General features: G+C 42.0%; 1 protein-coding gene across 2 annotated transcripts in view; it reads left to right on the forward strand.

Annotated features, from left to right (window-relative positions):
* Positions 1-22857, forward strand: part of tenm4 (teneurin transmembrane protein 4) — a gene marked incomplete at both ends in the record, with an annotated part of 133151 nt that overhangs the window by 52645 nt on the left and 57649 nt on the right. The window contains 8 exons of one of the 2 annotated variants that reach the window (XM_080513886.1): positions 3750-3914; positions 6407-6621; positions 7700-7910; positions 11804-11905; positions 12743-12937; positions 14468-14668; positions 18422-18607; positions 21231-21257. In XM_080513886.1, the coding sequence (XP_080370012.1) occupies positions 3750-3914; positions 6407-6621; positions 7700-7910; positions 11804-11905; positions 12743-12937; positions 14468-14668; positions 18422-18607; positions 21231-21257 (1302 nt within the window). The remainder of the gene's footprint in view (positions 1-3749; positions 3915-6406; positions 6622-7699; positions 7911-11803; positions 11906-12742; positions 12938-14467; positions 14669-18421; positions 18608-21230; positions 21258-22857) is intronic. The other variant, XM_080513885.1, reaches the window with a different exon arrangement.

The following is a 22857-nucleotide window of genomic DNA, read 5'->3' on the forward strand; positions in this document are numbered from 1 at the left end:
TTAGGATTTTGAAGAGTGATATTAGCTAAATGGTCCTTCTCGTCGTGGATTTCCTTGAGGCATGCAGCAGTTTGAAAGTGCCGCGATCAGGCAGCAGAAGCAGTTCTTGTGGCGGCAGATGAACCGCAGCAATGAGCCGCGACTTCCTCGGTGAGACTGAGAAGTCTTCTCCTACAGTACTTCTGTTCTCTAATTGGCACCCAACTTCCTGCCAAGAGATAAGTGAGAGGGGGCCACAACATGTGCTCAGGACAAAATGGGCAATGCAATAAAGTGCAGTACTCTTGACAGGTCAGTGGAATCCCTGGAACACAGACGCAGCTTGTCACTGCCAGTGGACATCTCATTAGAAGTACCTTGTTATTCCTACAACCTGTCTTCATTTTGCAGCCAATTGCAGCAGCCATCTGAGTGTCACTGCAGTGTTTACAAAGTTTGAAACGGAAGCAAAACAAAATTAGGAGAGTCGTCTTTGGCCGGCCTCCAGTGCTCTGCATATCATAGATACCACAGAGACGTAAATCTGAAGGGGGGGGGGATCTTCAACCGTTTTCCATTAGATGCCTGAGGGACGGGTGGGATGAAGAACGGGGCTCACAAAGACGTGATTACTAGGACACTTGGAACGGCACTCTGTCTGGTGACTTTGCGATCGTTCAGCAGCATACGCGGCCCCTTTTTCCATTTTGCCAGTCAACGTTGAGCCACAAATCAAAAGGAATGCCTTCCTGGGGCTTACAAAATGACAAACAAAGCCATCTGTCTCTTCTCTGGTTACCTTCGACTGACAGTCACTTCTACAACACCGGACAGGCCGCAGAACAGATGCTGGTATCCGGGTTGAACTTTTATCATGTGAAGGAATAATTGCATCGTGTTTCCTCGATAATGTTTCATTGTGAATCCATCTAAATATTTGAACAAATCTAGCTTATCAAGCTTGCTTCATAGAAACATTAAATATTTACAGCAGAATCTGCAGAACTTATTTAAATGTCAACATTTTAAAGAATATTTCTTGAATTTGCAATAACATGACAGTTATACAAATAAATCTCTTGCAATACTAATACTACAATCCTATAATGCAGGGGTGTAAACTGATTGCAGTGAGCAGCTCATTATCAGGCTTTCTGTTGAACTCAGTAATGAACCATCATTACATTCAGGTGTGTTGAAGAAGGGCGACATGGAAAACATGAAGGGCTGCGACCCTCCAGGACCTGACATTGACACCCCTGCTATGATGCAACCATGGTCAGAACCACTGAAAAGCAAACTTTTTTTTTAGTTCAGTTTCTCAAGGTGGAACTTTACAAAAAGGCTCTCTCCATGGAAACTTGGGAAATGAAACTATTTGAAAATGCTGGTGCTCCGTCTCCATGTAGACTGCAAAAGCGCTGCGACTGAGCGCTTTAAAAGTTTGTCGTTAAGTTTGTCGTTAATGGCTGTGTACAGACAACTAAACAAAAACATGTCAAAGCACAGAGGTTTAACATTTAATATCTGATGCTTAATGAAGCAAATCAGCCTCTCCAGTTTGGTGTTTGTCTTTTAATACGACACTCATCTTTTATCTTGACACAGCCTTGACAAAATATCAGGCTGTAAATCAATCCGTTCTGAAAAAAAAAGTGCATGGAAATAACAGTTTTTACATTCATCCAAGATGAAATTATTCATAATTGTTAGCAAATCATGTCCTAAAAGACTTAATTATACTATCATACTCAGTTTGTTTTAGTGAAGTTTATTATAGTGTCTGTTAAAGAGCATTGAGCTGGAGATTCTTTGTTTACGACCACAGTTATGATAGGCGTCAAGCTAAAGTGGTGTTGCTTGTTAGAAAATGAACTAAATTGTGCTTTAAGGACTACTGCGCTTGTCATGTTATTCTTTTGGATGAGTGGTTTCAAAATCAGCACATTGTCAGCCGTAGGTTTTTTTGAATTTGACTCCTGCTTTTGTTTATAAGCAGCCGTTCACCAAAATTAATGAAAAAAAACATACAACGTTTCTGCTGTCCACACAAAAACAGAGCCCGAGCATTTTTGGAAAACTTCCACCTTGGGAGCCAGTTTCAAAAAGTTGCATTTTCACTGAGCACCGTTGTCGTGTAAACAGACACCCAAAACGCAAGAAAAGTTCTGCATTTTCACTTGAATTCAAAGACGCACAAGCAGGCCCTTAGCAGCTTTCCAAATGTCTTCATCCACTAATTTGTTTTCTATATTTAGTCGTGACAGGAATATTTGTTGTGTGACTAATTGCTGAAACGTGTACCTGAAAAACTCCATTAAAATGCAACGGCTGCCTTCCCGGCTTTAGTTTAAGACTGATCATTTCACTGTTTTTCATTTAACAGCATGGTTATTTGCTTCAGGAGTTTAAGTGACCCAACAAAAACAATAAAATAGCTGTATTGAGTTTCAGAGCCTTTTCTGCTGACTGTTGACTTCCAAGTTGGCTTTTGCCTTGCTAAGCTCGCCTTGTCCATTCTCTTATTGGTGATCTGTCATGGTCAGCCCCTCCTCCTCTGTCCTGCACTCTGCTGCCATTGTTCCAGAGGACATTTCTTTTGTCGACCTTGTAAAATATCCGTGCGCTCCATCCACTGTGGTCACATTGAAACGCCCCTGGTGTCTCCCTGCTGATGTGTGTTTTTTTGTTTTTTTAGGGGTGTTTTGTCCCTTGCTTTTGGAGGGGAGTGTAAAAGTAATGGGTGTTGGTAAAATGACAGCACACCGAGGATGGTCTGTGCCAATGTTGGCACGGTGAGACAGATGTTGTCCCGTGGGGTCAGCACAGCATTCGTCTTGTGAACTTACTGCTCAGCACTTTTGGGAAAAAATGCCATTAACCATTAAACCATGTATTGTTCCCTAGTCCCTCTATTTTCTGTTTCTCGTTCCACAGCTGCCTCCTTTGAATAATGACCCTGGAAATATACAACAATTTGATTGTTCCATTAGCACTGAGATTGGCCAATTCATTCTTCTGGTGGGGGGGTGGGGGAGGGCAAATGAAAAAGTAGGACTAGTGCAAACGGTCATGTCGGTGTTTTTGTTTTTGTTTTTTCTTTTTCTTTTTGCACAGTTTGATTGCTTGATTCTTCCAACACAGTGAATTGTATGCTTATAATGGTGGCTACCCACATTTCCCTCTAAACATCATACATGACGGATGTTATGGAGCAAAGGTGCACACATGTACCATTGTACCGTTTACATAAGAGGCATCATTCACATTTTAGTACAGGGGTTACATACTTCATCTTGAGCGGACTGATCCGGTAAAATAGTGCCATAATAACCTATACAATTAAACTTTAAAGCTTTTATTTGTTGTGGTGTAGCATATACATGGTGAAAATGTATTTGGGACTTTTAGGAAATCTGCAGAACAAAAAAAAGTCTTTTTTAATTTTTTTTATTTTAACCTTTACTTTGTTGTTTAAAGATTAAAACTTTATGGTCTTATATTTGACACACCTGGTTTACATAGGTCACACGCAGCAGATCATAAACAGGGTTACACCCTCTCCTCCGATCTGATTGGAATGCATGTTTTTGATTGGATCGACTTTCATTGTATTAGTACTTGTGTAACTACAGTGGTGGATCATGTACAGATCAGGCTGAGACAGCTAATGGGGCCCTTGAGCCATATGATGTATTTGTGGTAACTTTGCGTTGACATTATGTTCAGATAAAACCAATGCTGACATTATCCCATGTTTCATATTTCAGCCATGCACCTCTTTGGATTAAACTGGCACCTGCAGCCCATGCAGAGACAGATGTACCAGCTATCAGAAGACAATACAAGTGGCCTACCTTTTCCTACAGACCTGAGCTTGCCCCCTCTAGGCAACACAGGCTTGGAAATACCTGACCGGAGAGGAAAGGATGACAGTAAGTGCACATTTTATTGTATTATTCTTCCTGGAAAAAACCCAAAAGAAAACGCTTGAACTCAGGAAACAAACTGTCTTCTTCTTGTTCTGAGCGATTTGCATGACTTCCTCATAAGAAAAAAAAAAAAAGGCAAAACTCAACAACCAAGAAAGTTTCTCAAATCTTAAAGTTTACAGATGACATTTCGAAGCTCATGCAAGTTTGTTATTATTCTGTCATCCGGTTTCATATTGTGTTTGCACATCTCCATGGTATTCAAAGAGATCTGCATTGTAATCCTTTGAAAGTTGTTGTAAGTGGGGAAAGTGTTATTTGTTCCTGGAGGGAGAAAATGGGACAGCTTAAGGGACTGAGTATCCAGGGGCTGCAGAGGGATTAGCCACTATGTCCCCCTTCAGAACGGATGTGATCCTTTCATCTCCTAGCTTGGGCTTCGCTTTCCTGGCAGCCAACGAAAGCATGTGCTCACCCCCACGGTACCAACTGCTCAACTCAAGGAAAGTTTGCTCCGCTCCAATCTCCAACAAATGGGCCCAGATTCAACCAAGTGATTTACCACTGGCGGACTACAATAGGTGGAAGATGGGGTTATTACCATATAGATGAATCCAGGAGTTGTCTTGTTCATTTACCAGACAGTAGAAAGTGTATTTAGCCAACAACAAGCAAGACTACAGCAGAGCGGAGGCTCTGCGCGGCCGCTGTGGCTGATAGGAAATCAATAGCCATAGTTTTCTAAATAAGTTTCATTCTGCGGTGCTGTCACCAGAAAGAATACACAGCTCTCTTATGTTTTATCAAGCAAATGCAAATCCGTACAGCGTCAACAGCGAGTAACATTTCTCAGTCATGTCTACTCATCGGAGCACCATATCGTAGTTTAGCTTTCAGAAAAAACAAACATTTATTTAACCATGAGGCCCATTATCACTGGTTAAGGCTTATGATTTATTTAAACAGCAAGATGCGTGTACCATGAAGGTGCGGCGTAAAAACACACTCACACCCCTACGTGTGGAGCTTGTGCACTGTAGCCGTATGTAAACCTTGGGTCTGAGAGACAGGGGGGAGTGCGTCCTGTCGACTCTGATAAAACCCATCGCCACTGATGAACTTTTGAGAAGACTTCCATCTGGTGTGCCACGTGTAACCCAAAGCGGTGTCTGCTACTAAGTCCTGGGGGTAGTTTGTATGGATGTCTGCCTTAGCAGACATTGCTGCTGAAATTAGCTCATTTACATGGGCAAACAGATGTTACCATTTCCACTGAGTCCAATGTGAGTTGTATTATGGAGCATATGGGTAATTTTAGCGCTAGCTGTGTTAATACCTGAGCCGGTAGTCGCATTAGTTGAGCCGTCTCTACTATACCTACAATTCACTTTATTGCTTCTACTTCTCTCTATCACTGTAGTGAAAGTGTTGAATTCTCTTAGGTGTTTTCTGGGCTACGTCCATACCATATGTTCGGTCTCTTAAAGTATTTACTCATGTTACAGTTTGAAAATTATCTGTGCTGCATGGTATCAAAGTGTATTTTATTATGCCTTTATCCCCAGTGTTCAGATCTATTGGTTTTATATTCCTGTATTCTCGGCTTTAAACAATCCAAGGCTTAGGTCCCGCAGATGTCTATTCATCTATCAATCAATCAATCTTTCATGGAGGTTATAGTGTAGATACACAGATGGTTGGGAGGGATATTAAAAATCTGTAGGAGTTACTCCTTTCATTTAACTCTCAAAAATGAACAACTTGCTTGCTTACTTTAAATTGTCTTTCATATTCAGGATGTCTTAATTGAGTGCGTGTTTTTGTATTGATGGATTGGCTGAGCTGACAGCACTCTGTCTAACGACTGAATCAGTTCCATACAGAAGCCACTTTAGGCCCCATTCACACAACAACATTTGCAAGTGAAAATGCAAGACTTGTTTGGTTTACATGACGACGGTGCTCGGAGTCACTGAAAATGAAACTTTATGAAAATGGTGGATACTCTGCATTATTAGTAACATTTTATAATAATCCTGCTAAAAAAAGAAATCGTAAAGGGAAGAACTTGTGTCAAAAATGAATTAAATCTCACTTAAAAGTGAATATAAAAAGTGGTTACAAAAACTGCAAAAAAATGTAAAATATAGTGAATGAGACAAAAATAAATTGCCTTTTGTTCGACAAATTCCAGCTGAAGATGTCAGTTTTAAGCCTTTGAAGTATGAGGACATGTTTTGACTGTATCATGACATTGTCTTGAACTTCACGTCACCCAGCTATTTCTTCCTCCTCCAGTGGAATTGGGACTGGAATTACTGGCGGTGGTCAGAGAGATCATTCATTATATTTTTTTCTCTGGCTGTCAGCAAGCGTGATTGAATATCTGTGATATGGTCAGACTATCATGCTTCAGCAGACTGACTCCCTCTGCCCTCCACATACTGGATTAATGGCGTGATCTCTTTGACCGATTTGCTTTGTGTGCAATGCAGGCAAATTGGACAGCTTGTTCCCAGATGACAGCTATATAGATATGGGCGAGATTGACGTGGGGCGCAAGGTCGCACAGCAGATTCCTCCCGGTGTCTTCTGGAGATCCCAGGTCTTCATTGATCATCCCATGTATCTGAAGTTTAATGTGTCCCTCAGCAAAGATGCCTTAGTGGGAATCTATGGAAGGAGAGGCCTTCCTCCATCACACACACAGGTTGGTGATATTTTGCTTTTCCTATATTATATATTCTGGAAATCTGATCGTTCTGGTGCTTTCTGTTGGCATTTTCTAATGTTTTCTGCTTCAAACTATAATAAAATTGTAAACGTGCGACACCATCTATAACATTTTGCTGCATTGCATGTAAGGTTTTAGCTTCTTTCTTTTTTTTCGCCATTCTTCCTCAGCCACAGAATATAAATTGGGACATTGTTTAAAAAAAAAAAAAAAAAAATCTATCAAACCATGTGAGGAACATGTTGTGAATACAAATCAATTCATACATTTCTACATTGTATTGTGAATCACTGTTACACTGAGGATTTATGGCAAATTTCTTACAGGTTCAATTTCGTCAATGAATCACGCAAAGATATGGAGCACAGAGGCCAAGAAAGGGAGATTTTTCTTAACACTAATTTCCCCATCTGTGTGGAGCACATATTCAGCTGTATCGTGCTATTAATCATATGTGACGGTTTTCTTCACAGACTGTAGATTTCAGCTGTAAATGCAACTGGAGCTCGCAGTGTGCTTTTTGGTTGCAGTAATCTTCGGGTGGTATTTATTTTTCACTTGGAAGATCAAACATGCTGTCTCCTCTATTTTTACTTCAAAGGAAATAATCTACAGTGGAGTTTTCTTGCTTGGACTGATTACACATGGAGTGGCAGATGAGTCAAGATTCCCCATCCTAATGTAGATGAAAATGAACCGTCCTCTCATTGGCATTCACCGGCTCACTTGCTACTGTTAAAAAGCAAATTGGCGCAGATGTCATTTGCGAAACACAAACTTTACATTTATTCCTGCAGCCTCCTTCCTCTCATTTTAATAGTATTAAACAAGGCTTTCATATACGACACGTGGACTATGAAATCATCAGAAGCCATCCAGCCACAATATGCCAAGACTTAACTCAAGCTCCTCAAGAATGATGAGTTATTCATGCAGACCAAATGATGCTCTGCTATAAAGAGGGCTGAAAGCACTCAAGTCTCATGTGTCACTCTAATGGTGTGTCTGCGGTCCATCCATCAGTCTTTCTCACTTTCTGTGCGTCTGTCCGCAGTTTGACTTTGTGGAGCTCTTGGATGGGCGGCGGCTCTTGGCTCAAGACGTCCGTGGCCTGGAGGGGCCAGCGGCCATGCAGCGGAGCCTGGTGCCCATCACCACGCACGACACGGGCTTCATCCAGTACTTGGACTCGGGTATTTGGCACTTGGCCATCTACAACGATGGAAAAGAAACGGAAACTGTGTCCTTCTTCACCAGCGGCATAGGTTAGCGCCGAAACCCGTAATACCAATCCAAAATCCTTGTAATATCAACTAGCAGCAAACAGCTCAGAGTTGGGGCATGAGTCAAAGATACTGGTGGATTTCAATAGCCTAGGAAAGTGCAGGTTAATCAAGGTGAAGCTGAATATTACAAAAATCAGGACACCAGCGCTATCCTGCCATGCCCCTGAGTAGAGCATTGAGAGATCATAATATCCTCATTAGCCTGAGTGTCTTCCAAGCGAATCAGGGGTCCAGCTTCTGGGAACCATTTGCATACAATTCAAAGTATGATTGTACCCTCCTGCTAGTGCCATTTTTGATCACGATTTGCTCCAATTTCCATCTACTTTCCATATATCAAAGTGGGAAGGATACTTCTCCCCCTCTGACTGTAACTCAACGTGGCACACGTCTGTGTCTCAGGCATGCGTCCGTCTTTGAGGAGGCGACTTCGTTTTGTACGCTCCTCTTTGTTCTCCCAAAAGCGCTTTTGATTAGCACTGCTGTATCAAGCAAGGTGTGAGAGGGCCCGAGGTGTCGACTTTCACAGGGATGGCAGCTGGGAGCTGTTCTCACATGCTCTTTAATTAAAAGCTCCTGGGCCAGAGTCCATCTGTGACAGGGGCTGTGCCAGGCAGCAGATCGATGAGAAGCTGTCCTGAACACCAATGTAACACCAAGTGGAGACAGGCAAGAGATGCACTATGCCCCCTCCCCCCCGCTGTGGCAACAACAGCTGTAATTCAATACTTAATATATAATATGACACCGGGGGGGGGGGTCAGGCGGAGTGTTTACTTTTCCTTATTTCTTCTTGACTGGATGTGCATGAAGGCATCCTGTGGTTCACATCAGAGAAAGCACAAGCAGATAAGATATTCTCTGCAGCGGATGGGGTGGGGGCAGAGTTAAAGCCAGAATTCTGCCGCTGTTCATTTGTATCGGAGCTGATCTGCTCACAGCAGATCAGAGGGAGGCAGAGGGGCCTTTTAGAAAATGGGTCACCAGTTAAGTGCCCTTCAGCAGAAATTGAATCTCACCAACTGCCTGAATCGTATTGAGCCATGGAAGGATGGAGTTGACCTTCAAATAAACCATCGCAGGTATAGAAATATATGTGTGCAATATCCAGAACAGACGCATTGAGAAACACAAGCAGTATTGTTTAAAAGACACTTACAGTAGAATTACTTACCTTGCTGCTTCTGACAGTAGGAGTCAGAAGAAAAAAAAATTCTCATTTTCACCCATGTGTGCTCTGTTTGCAGTGAATGAAAGGCTGTCTTGTCATACATTTAGGTGAACAGAGCGTCCCTGTCTTTAATCTGGGTTGTTTCTCATTACTTGGCTGAGGCTCCATGGCAATGTGAAACGTGTCCTAGTGAATGTTTTGTATCACAATCCTCTGGAGCATGAAACCATTTGTCCCTGCTGCCTGGTGCCAAACATGCCTTAACCCAGACATAGCTTCTTATACATAAGTAGGCATAGACCCAGCACCAATGTCTTACTCTATATCCCATCTCACTCTGTAGCAACGGTTCTTTCTGTACACAATCACCCATCATTCAGAGGCGTTGAGCATCCTCGGAGAGCATGGCAAGTCGCTGATTAAACCTGCCTGCTGCACACTACTCCGTCCTCACCGACTGGAGAGGCTCGCACAATAGTTAGCTCCCCTGATATGAAGGGTAATGAATTTCAATGAAGCTCTGCTTGAATCCATGATTTATGCGTTGGCCTATGTCGAGTGTGTGGCTAAGAGATATTCATGGCCTCCCCTCCCTGCTCTCGGAGGATTCACCGGCGATAGACATGGGCGGTGTGCAGTCGACTAAACTGCGTCAGCAGTCACAACGGGAGCACCGCAGTTCATGATTACTCAATTAAACATGTTTGACTGATGGTTTGTTGAAGTCCTTCAGAGATAAAGATAAAGGTAACCTCCGTTAGCCCCACATTGATGTAGAACATCTGTCAGCTTATTACAGCAGTAGGCTGCAGTTGGGTTTTTCAGAGGTTTTATTGTTGTGCAGTAAATTTCAACCTCACTCGGGATCTAAGGAATCTCTCCTGCATAATTCTAACTGGGTAGGGATTTGTAATGATGGGCGTGCACACAGGCTACATCCCATTTTCCTAACCATAAGCCTCCTTGCTTCACATGTACTGCTCCCTAACTCTAAGCAAAAAAAAAAAAAAAAACAGAGCCAAGGCCTCCTGCTATAGATAGATGTTCCTGTTGAAAGCCATCAAAAACCTCACCAAAGTGCTGATTGCCTCCATCATGCCAGAGGATAGTCTCCCCTACATCCCCTTGCTAACCCAACATGGCAAAGGCAAGCCTGGAGCACAAAAAACATCAGCAGCATGTCTCTGCCCCATGCATGCATCTCTCTCGCTCTCGCTCTCGCTCTCGCTCTCGCTCTCGCTCTCTCTCTGTCTCTCTCTCTCTATTTTTGCTGCATCTCTGGTCTGCCTGCATATCTCTCTCTCTCTCTCTCATTGTCTTTTTATCCCCCTCTGTCTTGCATTGCATCCTCAGTGATGATTGACTCTCTAGAGTAAAGGAAAGCTGAATCCATGGCTCACATTTCTAGCCCTTTGTGGAGCACAAGAGATTCTTTGTTCAGTAAGTTTTGCCTCAGAGTTCCTACAGCCTGTAGGCAATGGACAAGATTGAAATATTTTCAGCACCATTTCAGCCTTAATTCACTGAGCATCATGTTTCAGGGCTTTTCTGCCATCCTTGGAGATCAGTCGGTCGGTCGTACTTATTTTTAAAAGCAAGTATTAAAGCATGTTGCTATAGCAGAATGAGGTTTTTTCTCTCTCCAATTAATTTGATTCAATTTGAGTTATCAATAGAGGAAATGACAGAGAAGAAATAAGAGTGCATCCTCCGTGATTGTTCACATCACACAATAATGTCCAGTTTAGGAAACAGTGGTAAATTGTATAATAAGGCCACAATGGCAATTATTGAGATCAGACATAATGAATGCAGTGCTATATAATCATGCTTTTAAAAGCAATTTTACTACAGAGATTATTTTCCACATGTGTGCAGCATATTTATTTATTTATCAGGACTATTTTGAATTCAAAATTTCCCTTTGCTATTCTGCAATTTTGAATGTGTGTGAGGTCTCCCACAGGCATCGTTTAAAGGGTCACAATCATCGCACAAGCCACTTTCTGCTCAATGGCAGCCTGAAAGAAAACAACACTGCATTCTGTGATTGTTTGTATTGAATGCTCTGTGCAGTGCACATGGCTTAGGCATCGACAACAGCGGCAGTAGAAAATACCCTTTTGGATCAGCATGAATTATTGTGGGTCTCGTGTAAATTACACACTTTGATTTTAGTCCAGCTACAGCAGCGTGAAAACATGTGTACAGGTTTCTGGATGCTGTTTCTTTATTTTCTTACACAGAAACGGACTGTTTGGTGAATGGTAATCTAATTGTGTAAGTGCACGAGGCAGACGATGTGAAGCTGTAGCGTCATGCATGTTGCACTTGGGCTGTTTGAATTGTGCCATAAGAGTCCAACTAGATTCATCAGTTGACTTGAGCCTGCAGCTTCCAGCATCCAGTCCATTCAGCAGACTTTATGATGGCGAAATTTCATTTTGATTTGGGGGAAGAAGCCTGGGCAATCACAACTTGTTTACCCTTTCAGTCTATTATGACATTTGAGCGATATGTTCGTCACACTCAAACATGTTTTTCAGTGAAAAATGTGGACACGATTGAAGCTTATCTTTGTCATTACCAAAAGGGATAATAATCACCCCAAAGAGAAAGAGTGGGAGGTTTTTGTTGTTGTTGTTGTTGTTTTTCTACCAAATTGTTCAGTAAAATCTTCTGTCTTTGCTCTCTCTTACAGAATCTATTGATGACTGTCCCAGTAACTGCTTTGGAAATGGTGACTGTGTCGCTGGAACGTGTCATTGCTTTTTAGGATTCAAAGGACCCGACTGTGGGCGAGGTGAGTCGACCCTTCACTCATAATGCCTTTAATAACCTCATCGTTCACATACATAACATTTAAGGCTGTTGACAAAATTGGATTCACCACATGACCAGAACAAAGCAATTTTAATCATGAAATTGCTTTTGCAAAGCTTTTTCTTTTCTTTTTTTAAAAATTAGAATTAAAAACATCCAACTCCCTTAATTAGGGAGTTGCAGGAGCAGCATGGTGGTTTATTAGTTAGCAATGTGGATGGATGGATGGATGGATGGATGGGTGATACTTTTTACTGATTTTTATTACGACCCATTTATTTAGTGTTGTTTTTCATTTAAATAACATCCCTGAACATTGTTAGATTTTAATAAATACCACATTATGATTCTCACAATTAAAACCAAGGTTGTATTTTTTATTTATTTTTTACTCATGTTGAAATCACATAAAAAAAACAACAAAAAAAACAAGTTTAGGCAGTGTGGAGAATGTTGCTAGTTTGTTTTGGTTACATCTTTACACATACTGTACCACCATCTGCTATCCGTGTGTTGATCAGCACCACACTTGACACTTTTATTCAACTCTCTCTTTTTCTTTTTTTGTATTTTTAACGCCCTGTATTGAGATTTTAGATTTGTTTTTTTTAATATGCTACGTTTTGTTAGAATTCAGGTCACATCTTCTCCAGGTGCCAAAATACAATAGCGTTTGCTAGATATTGCACAGAAGAAAAGAAAGCTTTTAACAGGCGCTCATTGACAGATCGAGGGTTTAGCAGATGCTCACTGTCCTTTGAAGCTGTGGTTGGAGGGGTGCATTCAAATGGATGTATGCTGTCTGCTCTTTTCAAAGCTGCCTGTCCAGTACTATGCAGCGGGAACGGTCAATACCTTAAAGGTCGCTGCATGTGTCACAGCGGCTGGAAGGGCTCCGAGTGCGACGTTCCCACCAACCAGTGCATCGACATCACTTGCAGCAGCCACGGGACATGTATCGTGGGAACCTGCATCTGCAACCCCGGCTACAAAGGAGAAAACTGTGAAGAAGGTGATTGTTTTATTAAATCAATCTAATATACCCTTAAGCGATAAAATCCTGTATGATATGGCTGCTGTAGCCACCTTATTATTTTGTTAGCGGATGGCATTTCAAGAAGTACCCTTGGAATGGGTGTAGCCATTAAGTTGATATGACTTACAGTCGGTCTTGTTGGAAAGACACAACACCCTCAGTAAAGAGCCTTATAGCCATAACACTTCATGAGAAGCATTGCAGGTGACTTTCCCAGCGTAAATCATGGATATAAGACATTAAGTTAATGGAAACAGTTCATTTATTTTCTGAAAGTCAGACACACAGTCCGATGTTAATCTATTAGGAACTCCACATTCAGTCGTAGCTGGATAACGCCTGGCCAGATAAGATTGAAGGGGCCATTGTGTTTGTCAGCTCTTGAAGGCTCTCATTTCAAGATGAAAAATGGACCCTGGGAGTTTGATAAATGGGGGCTTGTGACATCCGTAGGCCCCCATTCTATTTTAGGTGGAGTGTTAGCCATAAGGAGTGGAGGGGAATGTGGACGGAGGCCCTTTAACATTTTTACCTTTCTTCCACGTGACCTTCAGCTACAATGATTAATTGCCAGGAGAGAGTTTCTTGTCAGTTAGCCTCTGATCTTTGTGCCTTGTGCCCAAACCATCTGCTAAAAGCCGAGCGATCCTGTTTGTCTTGATATAACGGCCTTTATACCCATTTATGTCATGGTAAAGGGGAACTGCCATGGGGTGGCCCCCTGCTCTTGGTGGCTAGACTTTGCTCCTGCTCTGCACCCATTTGCCATATGTGTGTACCATGCCTGCAAAAAGACCGCTAATATTGCTTTTTGTACAGTCTGCATGCAGAATTTCTGTTTATTTCACTGGCAGAGCTCATATCCCAATGGAAGAGAAGCTGTAGAACCAGGCAGTATTTAAGTTTGCACTCTTACAGAACTGATACAACTGTCACTGATCAAATGCGCAAAAAGTATGGAAGCCAGTGCAAAGCAGTGATCTTCAAATTGTCTTTAAACCTTAGAGTTAAGCTTTCTTGTCTGGCTGTTGCCCCAGGCTTTTTTTTCTCTTTCACCCTTCTTCTGCATTTTGTTAATGCAGGTTTTGCATACAGCTTTGAACTATGCTTCGTTGTGGCTTTTGTTAAAGAGGCGCATGCTCCTGTTCAGCGACCTATCTCCTTTGGGGTGTATTTTCCTGTGATATGATGGAAGAGTGCCAGCAGAAGCGTGGGTTGTACCTGCAGGTTCGTGCCATAATGCCTCAGTGTGAAAAGAGCCTGGTAATTCCCTCCTTTGCAAGTCTTGTCTCAGGTTTTGGAAAACGGCGGCCTCATTTTCTGCGTGCTCCCTCCTGTACCTCCATTGTACTCAGGCCAACGCCAGTTGCAGCTCAGCCGCAGCCCACTGCAGTTGTCATTCCGCTCAGGGTCGCCTCTGCCAGAGCGAGAGCGGGGAAAAAGCAGGTGACTGCTGTGTCTTAACAGTTTTTGTTTTTTTTTTCCTTTCTTTGAAACACCTTTTAGTGGACTGCCTGGATCCAACATGCTCCGGCCGCGGGGTCTGTGTCCAGGGAGAGTGCCACTGCTTTGTCGGGTGGGGCGGGCCAGGATGTGAGAGTCCCAGGGCCTCCTGCATGGATCAGTGCTCTGGACACGGAGCTTTCCTGGCAGACACGGGGACCTGCAGCTGTGATCCCAACTGGACGGGCCATGACTGCTCTACAGGTGAGTACTTCCCTTAGATGAGAGTAAACATTGGCATGATTCCTTTTCACAGGCCAGTGTTGATTCTGCTCTGATTCAGTAGAGAGAGAAAGAGAAAGAGAGAGAAAGAGAAAGAGAAAAATACAATATGTGCATTAATGAAAGAGGCTTTGCAGTACAACCCTGCACTATAAGCAAAACGAAAGTTCTCTTTTGCTTAATTAACTGTAAGATTTGGCACCTAATAAAATACCCCAAAATATTTTTACACATATCCAATTGAGTTAATTCACAAAAAGGAATATTTGCATTCTGTGAGTAGAGAATGATTTAACAATAAATTAACTTCACTCACCGACATATTATGCTTTATTAAACAAAGTTCTGGTCATTATCTTTTGCACTCATGAGTGCAATGGATAAAAGAGGAAGTAATTGCATTTATTTAAGTACAGTCACTGAAATCAAAGCTCGTAAATTTGTAAGTAAGTCGCGATGTAGTGGTTAGAATAGCTCCCTCACAACACGAAAATCCCCGGTCTGAGTCCATGTCCTCCCACCGTCCAATAACATGCATTTTTACTAAATAAAGCAGATGTGAGTGTGTCACAGCCTTCCTTCCTTTTGATAATCGCTTTATTGAGATAAAAGCCTGATAGCTGTAATCACACATTGGTCATCTGATCTCCTACACAGTGAATATTTAACCATAGCTGGTATCGTTTTTTTCCCCCAACAACATTCAGAACTTTAATACATCAAAACTGACAATAAACAACAGTGGCATGTAATAACTTTGACATTTCTATTGGCTCATCTTTAATAATTTTCACACTATTGTGTCCAAATATACTTCACTGTGATGCAATCTAACTTTTGGTGATTACTGAGCACCTGAGACAGGTAAATATTTGTGATTTTCCTCAAGAGAAAATGTCTCAGGCAACAACTGGGCTTTTTGTCATCAGTGGTCAGTTGGAGGTCCGCAACTTGCGCTGAATATCTCTCTTTTACAAACGGTTACTTTGGAAAGGAAAGGTAGCAGGAATATTGTTAGAGATCCATTCTAGTGCACCTTAATTTTCCTTTCTTGACCTGATTGTTTCCCTTTGTTGCAATGCTCACGACTTATGATAGTTGTTTTCTATCTGCTGGGTGAACGATCCCATGGGAAATGGCTTTTTTCTCTCTTGGCTGAGCTTCGAGATACAGTTTTACACCTGGAATATACCTTCTCAAGGCTCTAAGCCTGAAAAAGTACAATCTAGGTTTATCTCTGACAGCAGCTTGCCTGCTCACGTTTACCAAAGAAGTATTTTAGTGAAAAAGCTCACTGAACTCGGCGGTAGATTGCTAAAGAGCTGTCAGATGAAGCTATCTGAAGTCACTGAATTGCCATGTTGCCATGCAAAAGCAAAAAGTAGAATTTTGTCTTTACACTGCAAGCCCACTGACAAATTCTACAATTTTCTGCACGTGTGAACACAGTATATGAAACTGCGTTTGCTCTTTATGGTGATGCTATCACAGACTAAAGCTTAATTTGGCTCAGTTAGCATGTATGATGTAGTGAGTCCTCAACTGATTTTGTTTAAACAACGTCATTTGTATTCCCACAAAATACTTCTGAAATGAGAGATTTTAGTGCAGCATTCACTCTGATCCATGAATCTCGTTATATTACAGGCAGACACAATGACCTATTAGGTAAGCCAAACGATTTTGAGGGAAATGGGCAGTCAGTTTGGGTTTACTTTGCAGAGAACAAGCTCAGTAAATGGTGATGTGTTGGCTTTTTTATCCTCCTTTATCCTGTTAATTGTAGAGCTTTCTGTGGTCTAATACAACACTAAGCTTGGCGGTGAGATGGTACAGCGAGCTGCCTATAACCTCGCTCATTGAGAGGAGGAGAAAAAAAAGACTGAAAGCTTTCCATATATCTTTCACGATTCTTTAATCCCTTTCCTTCCTTGGTGCTTTTAAGTCACAAACTAATTTTCTCGTGTGGCTTTAGGATAGCACAGGCTAGGTGCTGCACAGTTGGGAGTAATGCTGTTACCAGCCATAAAACAATGCCTGAGGTTTTATGTCCTTTAATATGTGTGTTTTGTATGCCATTTTTGCCATTCTCTCACCCAGAGGAAAGTTTGTTTACACGGTCCTTTAGTGCAAATGGTAATGGCCATCATGGGAATGGCGGTATTTCTCACTGTGGACTCCTCTGGCCAGGGATAATGAGGGTTTGCCTGCAGGCTGTAATTGCAACTATATCACTTTAAAGGTTTCTCCATTTTTTCTTTTTTTCCAAGTGAACAGTTGTCTCACAGTCAGTTTGAGTCTGTTTCCTCTGACCACTGTGCCTTGTAATAACTCTGAAGATGAACTGCTGCCATCCATTCTTCCTCCTTTTCGTTTCTCCCTCCCAACTTTGGATTCTGGTAACATTCATTACCAGCTCTGATATACAAGTAATATTATCTTAAGAGGATTTAGTGTACACTATGCACAGATCTGATCTAAAAACGGCTTTTTTTTGCTGCATCTTGCTGCAGTGTGTTCCAACACTTATACAGAGCCGTCATTTAAATGCTGCTGGTGTATTTTAACTTTATCAAAAGTCAAATAGAAAATAACTATATTCATTGTTATTGCTGCACTGTAATTAGCTCGGACAATTTTATAAAAAAAAAAAAGAAGAAGAAGCTTTAAAGCTGTTAATATTTTATGGTTTGTGGTGGGAAAACACCACTGAGATTATTTAATTTGTTAATTTGTACTGATGACAAAAATAAGCGTCATAAAGGCCATAATTGACTTATTAAAAAGATTTTACCCCCAGTTTGTCCCCTGTGGTTATATTTGAATTGGCCGAATTAATAAGCCAAGAATACATGGCTATTGTTCGTTGTGCGCGATACCGCTAAGCTCCCTTTTATTATAGAATAGTTAATGAAGAGGTTAACATTGAATGAGATTCATAAGTAATCTGTCAGTGTTTAATTTCTTTCAGCTTTCAGCATGTCATGCTGTCCCTGGAGTTCATGAGATGGGGGCTAATGTCCCAGCCTCTATCACACCCAGTCAGGGAGGTCTCCCAGCTGCCATACAATAGCGTTAGCCAGGCTTCACCGTGGCTCTGTCTCTTGCTCGCCTTAATTTCATGAATGTCCTCCTTCCTCCGGTGCACAGCACTTAGCGGGAATAAAAACGCGTATTGACATCCTATGCTTTCAGTGGTTCTTTTGAGCCTCACCTCCTGCTTGTAACCTATAATGGAGCATGTGTCAAAGCCATGAGCACTACGTGCACCGGGGAAGGAAAACATTTACAGTTTCATCAAAAATTGGTAGAACTGGTATTATGGCTGCTCCTATAAGCTGTACCAGCTGTGTATTATTTCTACTTTACCCCCTCACTGGCACAAAGAGTTGAATTTACAAAGAGGGGAGGAGGCACGGGGAAGAATAAGTCTGCTAAGGCCGCCACAATCCTTGTCTGTCCTTGGTAATGGACTTATTAGATTTGTATTGTCAAAAAGGATTGCCCCTTATGAGGTGCAGGAATTTCTTTTCAGCTGCCATCAGACAAGGTAGTGGAGCGTGTCCGCCTTTCCCTGACAATAACTTCTGGATTTGCCTTTTTTTTTCACCCCTGTTGCTGTGCCCCATCACCATCTCGTCTCCCCTTTCCATCCCCCTTTCCCTTCCTTTCTGTCTCTCTTCCCCCCCTCTACTCTTTTTTTTTTTTCTCTTTCTCTGTCTCTGTCTCCCACAGAGATTTGTGCAGCGGACTGTGGTGGTCATGGCATTTGTGTTTCGGGCACCTGCCGCTGTGACGACGGCTGGATGGGCACTGGGTGTGACCAGAGGGCGTGTCACCCACGCTGCAATGAGCATGGCACTTGCAGGGACGGCAAATGTGAATGCAGTCCTGGCTGGAACGGCGAGCACTGCACTATTGGTAGGATGGGAAGAGGTTTGGGTCGGAGTGGGGACACTATGTGTGTTATTTTTTTTTTGGGGGGGGGGGTCAGGAGGCCAACAAAAGGCAAAGGTTGAGACTCTGCTTGCCTGTGTCTGAAGCTCTGGGTGTGAGGGGTCCAGTTGGAGAAGAAGGGAGAAAAGCATGCTTAATTGAATTTGTGCAACTCGGTAAAGCATGAACAGGTTTACTCAAGGATCTGAGGCTTGCCTTCATGCATTTTAATGTGGGAATGTGCTAAGGTGTCCTTTCATTTTACTCATCCTCTTCATTTTTTTTCTTTCGTCCCTTCCATTTACTTCTAATTTCAATCGCAGACATGCAAGTCATTGTGAGCAGGTCAACCGCCGCTTTTAGCTCAATGTTTGTTCAAACAGTAGCTCGCCTATAAACATCTGCAAAAGTTAGGCATCCAGATCTTGATTAAAAGTCAAGCATGTTCTTGAAATCAACCCACGTAAGAAAACGGTTTTGAATGATATTTCATTGCGTTGCTAGAGTCAAAAATTATTAGGTACTGTGTATTTTGTAGTGGGGTTTGTTATCCTTTAGCAGAAAATGTCAGCAGTTCTTCAAGGGTTGAGAAATCTTGATTGGGCAAAACTTGATGATTTATCTTGTTATGATGGCGGCCACCTTTAAACAGACTGAAGAGGAATGAGATCACTGAACTTTACACTGTATGCACCACATTTTAGCTTTATTCTGTTTGATATTTGTATTTACCAAAGTAGTGGCATTCCTTGCATTTTTTTTGGCCCCACTTACTTGACAAAGGTTCAAGTCGAAACTCATCATTGTAGCATTTTTGTTTCAGAAAAGTTTAGTGTTTACACAGAAATGTTTTGAAAAATATGCCTGTTTACACAGAAATGGCAGAAACAGAAATCAATGGCGTTAGCATGCCAGGCCCTTAGTTGTTGCTGTTGTTGACCTCCGCGCGTGACCTATTTACTCTGTTTGAAATGCAAAAATGATAGCATGAAAACTTTTCCCATTGATGGCGATGGATGTTCCGAGGTTTGACAGTTTCACAGTGTACGTGTAACACAACCTCATTAAAGACATGTGTTTGATAGCAGCGAGCTCGATGAAATTTGATGTATGCCCTGTCAAACCTCCCCCAAACATCAGAGGACATGCTACATGATGCCTACTTTGCAAAATCGCAGCTTCTTCACTCTGTGTTTCTATCTATTCTCTCCCGTGTGTAATTTTGTTTTTGTTTTGCTTAAATGTCAGGAAAACAGTGATTACTTCTGCAAAAGTGGTGCATTTGCTGTTTTGAAATAGTCAAATGATTTCCTCATATCTCATTTTCCACTAGAATAGGTTACCAACAGATTAATATATTTATTAATTTATCTAGTTCTTTCCTAACTTTAAAGCACTTCACAAGCTTTAAAAAAAGAGTTAACATAAGAAAACTAAAAAATCAGATATTTGACTACCTTTTTCTGGTTTTGTGATATCATCTCATGCTGGTGAATTTAAGGTTATTCAGAAACCTGAATCAAGAGGAAATATCAGCAGAAAAGTGGTTCAAGCTTTCTATAAGTCAAGAGAAGTTGTACATATTGTAGTTTTGTGTCTCCTTTTCTTTTAACTGTTACAATAATACAAGTAATTCAAGTAGGAGATCCATATTTCTTCCTGCTGACAGTGGCCGAATAGCAGCTCACTTATTTTTGACCGTTCAAGTGTCAGAGAGGAAGTGGGAATGCAATTTCTGTCTCTTCCTCCTCCGGCGTGTTTCAGTGAGCAAAACTGTGCAACTCCCACTCAATAGAATCAAATGAAAAATTTTGGAAAAGACAAGAACGCCAAGGTGTGAGCTTTATTTCACATTCAAATAGATGATGATAATTCTCCTTACACTATATGCCAAGCAGAGCTGCCTGAGTATGGAGCCTTGACTCAGTTTGTGAATGTTTTATATGCTGGCCTTACATTATTGATGGGACTTTTATAAGTGCCATATTGAGATCCCTACTCGACAAGAAATTCCTCAGTGTGATCCATTAAGAAGGCAAAGATCTTAATTTGAACCCATTTGGCATGGACGGTCCGATTTAGATTTGGCCTCGCCACTAACGGAATCTCAGGTGACCCACCCCCATCCGATTGTCAATCGAGGTGCTTCCAGATTAAAAGAGCTTTCTGTTGAACATCCTGACCTCCTGTGCGATATTGCTTAAGAGATTTAAGGGCGGTAATATGTGCATCAATCATGTTGCTTTTGAAATACTCCCCTGAGGTAGTCTGCCCATCCTGGCAGTTAATAAATAGGGACAGATTGAAATGTTCTTTCTGAACATTATGCTTTGTTTTATTTTTTTTAATACCGCTCTATCATTGTCTTTCTCTGTTCTCTACAACCTCCCTAGTCTTTTCTTCCTCCCATCTCAATCCCTTTCCCCTTACTGGATCGTGTTTGTTCTGTTTGCTTATAATGCATGTCGATAGTGCTTCATGACTACATTTTTCTCCCCCTTGATTTAATTACTTTTTGTATTGTGAACTAACACATTGCCTTGCTGTCCTGTCATGTAAGTGACACTGTTCAAACCTCCCTTATATGTCCTGTCTTTTATCTCCCAAGCTCACTATCTGGATAAGGTAGTGAAAGGTATGGCATTCCTCCTTCCTTCTATTTTGCCCTCCTCTCATTGTATTTCCAGCCACAACATTAACAAATCATGCACACACACCATGCTCCTCCCCCACATTGACATATGCAAACACGACGCACCTCCTGTTGCCCCAAACAACTCATTCCGAAGACCCTCCACCTCCCATCAACTTTTCGCCATATTGTCACACAGTAATCTCCACTTAGCACTTTCGCACCTGGTGAGTCAAGTTGCGCCGCGGTCTTTATGTGTTGGATATTTAGCTTGTGTGTATCCTTGCTTTCTCGATAGGGGGGATCTTGGGGTGGTGGTGGTGGTGGTGGTGCATGCATTATGGATGAGCGTGCAGCTGCGAGCAGAGCCTGATAGGTGCTGAGACCGCATCCTCTCTAATTAAAAGAGTTCATGGTCTGGTTGGTGCAGGGCAGGCAGGGGGCGTAGGCTCTGCTGTGACCCTGCCTCTCCACCTCCAGCACCCTCTCTCTTACTCTCGCTGTGTCCTTGGTAATGGACCACCTGGCACGGGAGCGGCTGCCAAAGAAGTCCTTCGAACACTGGCAACCTAGCACTTGGAGCTGTCTCAGGCGGGCTCGGGCAGGGCGCAGCGGGGCTCCGTTCTGAGAGGGATGCCAATTAAGTTGAACTGACGCCAAGAGAGAGTGGATCTTTATTTATCCTTGTAATAAACATTCTGAGCCTACTGTCAGTCTCCACTGGTCTACCAAAGATTTGCCCATTTGCTCAATAAAAGGATGACTAATGCTCAGCAGTGTCTAATAGACAAGGCACTTTCTACTGGCATTAGCCTATGGCACTGAAACACTTTTACAAGAAGATATTAGAGATTGGATTGTAATTTCATCAACTAATATTCAGAAAAATTATAAAATTGTTCCTCATTTTGCTATTTACTAGCATTTACATGGCAGACTTTTGAGACTTGTACGATCTTTGCTATCTTTCTATCTGGTTTTTTTATGGGGTTTTGTTTTTTTGGGGGGAATAAGCAGTTATTTAGATTAACATTGCAGTAGCAACTATACGTTTGTGGATGTGTCCATTGATCTCTAGCTGTATTCTTACACTCATCGCAGCACCAGCCTTACAGCGAAAAGCACAATGCCACTGACTCGGCTCACCACGTGATCCACAACACTCATCTATTTTTGGCACTGTCTCTACCTTTTATCCTCCTTAATACTTCTCTTGTTTCTCTCTCATCACTGTTTAGTCCACCAAATGATTGCGCTTATTAATTCGTCTCACTTTTTTTTCCACACTCGTCAGGCTTCAGATTTTTGCTCTCCTTTCTCGCCCCTCCTTTTTCTCCCTGTGTGATATAAGAGCATACAGTAGAATCGGTCGCCTCACACTCTGTAGTTGATAAAGTGGGTCAGCTTAGCGTTTTCTCTTTTGAGGCGGCTTGCTATCAACACAAACTGTGGCAGACTTGTACATTTGATAGCTTGAGATTTTTACCCTCAGCAAGAGGATACGAATCATAACGTGCCCGATAAATGTCGAACAGCAGAAGAGGAATGGATGAGATAATCCTCTGATCTATGCTCCTCGTGAGGCCTTGTTTTCTTGAGAAAC

The sequence above is a fragment of the Blennius ocellaris genome, assembly GCF_963422515.1.
Source record: "Blennius ocellaris genome assembly, chromosome: 2".
NCBI classification, from domain to species: domain Eukaryota; kingdom Metazoa; phylum Chordata; class Actinopteri; order Blenniiformes; family Blenniidae; genus Blennius; species Blennius ocellaris.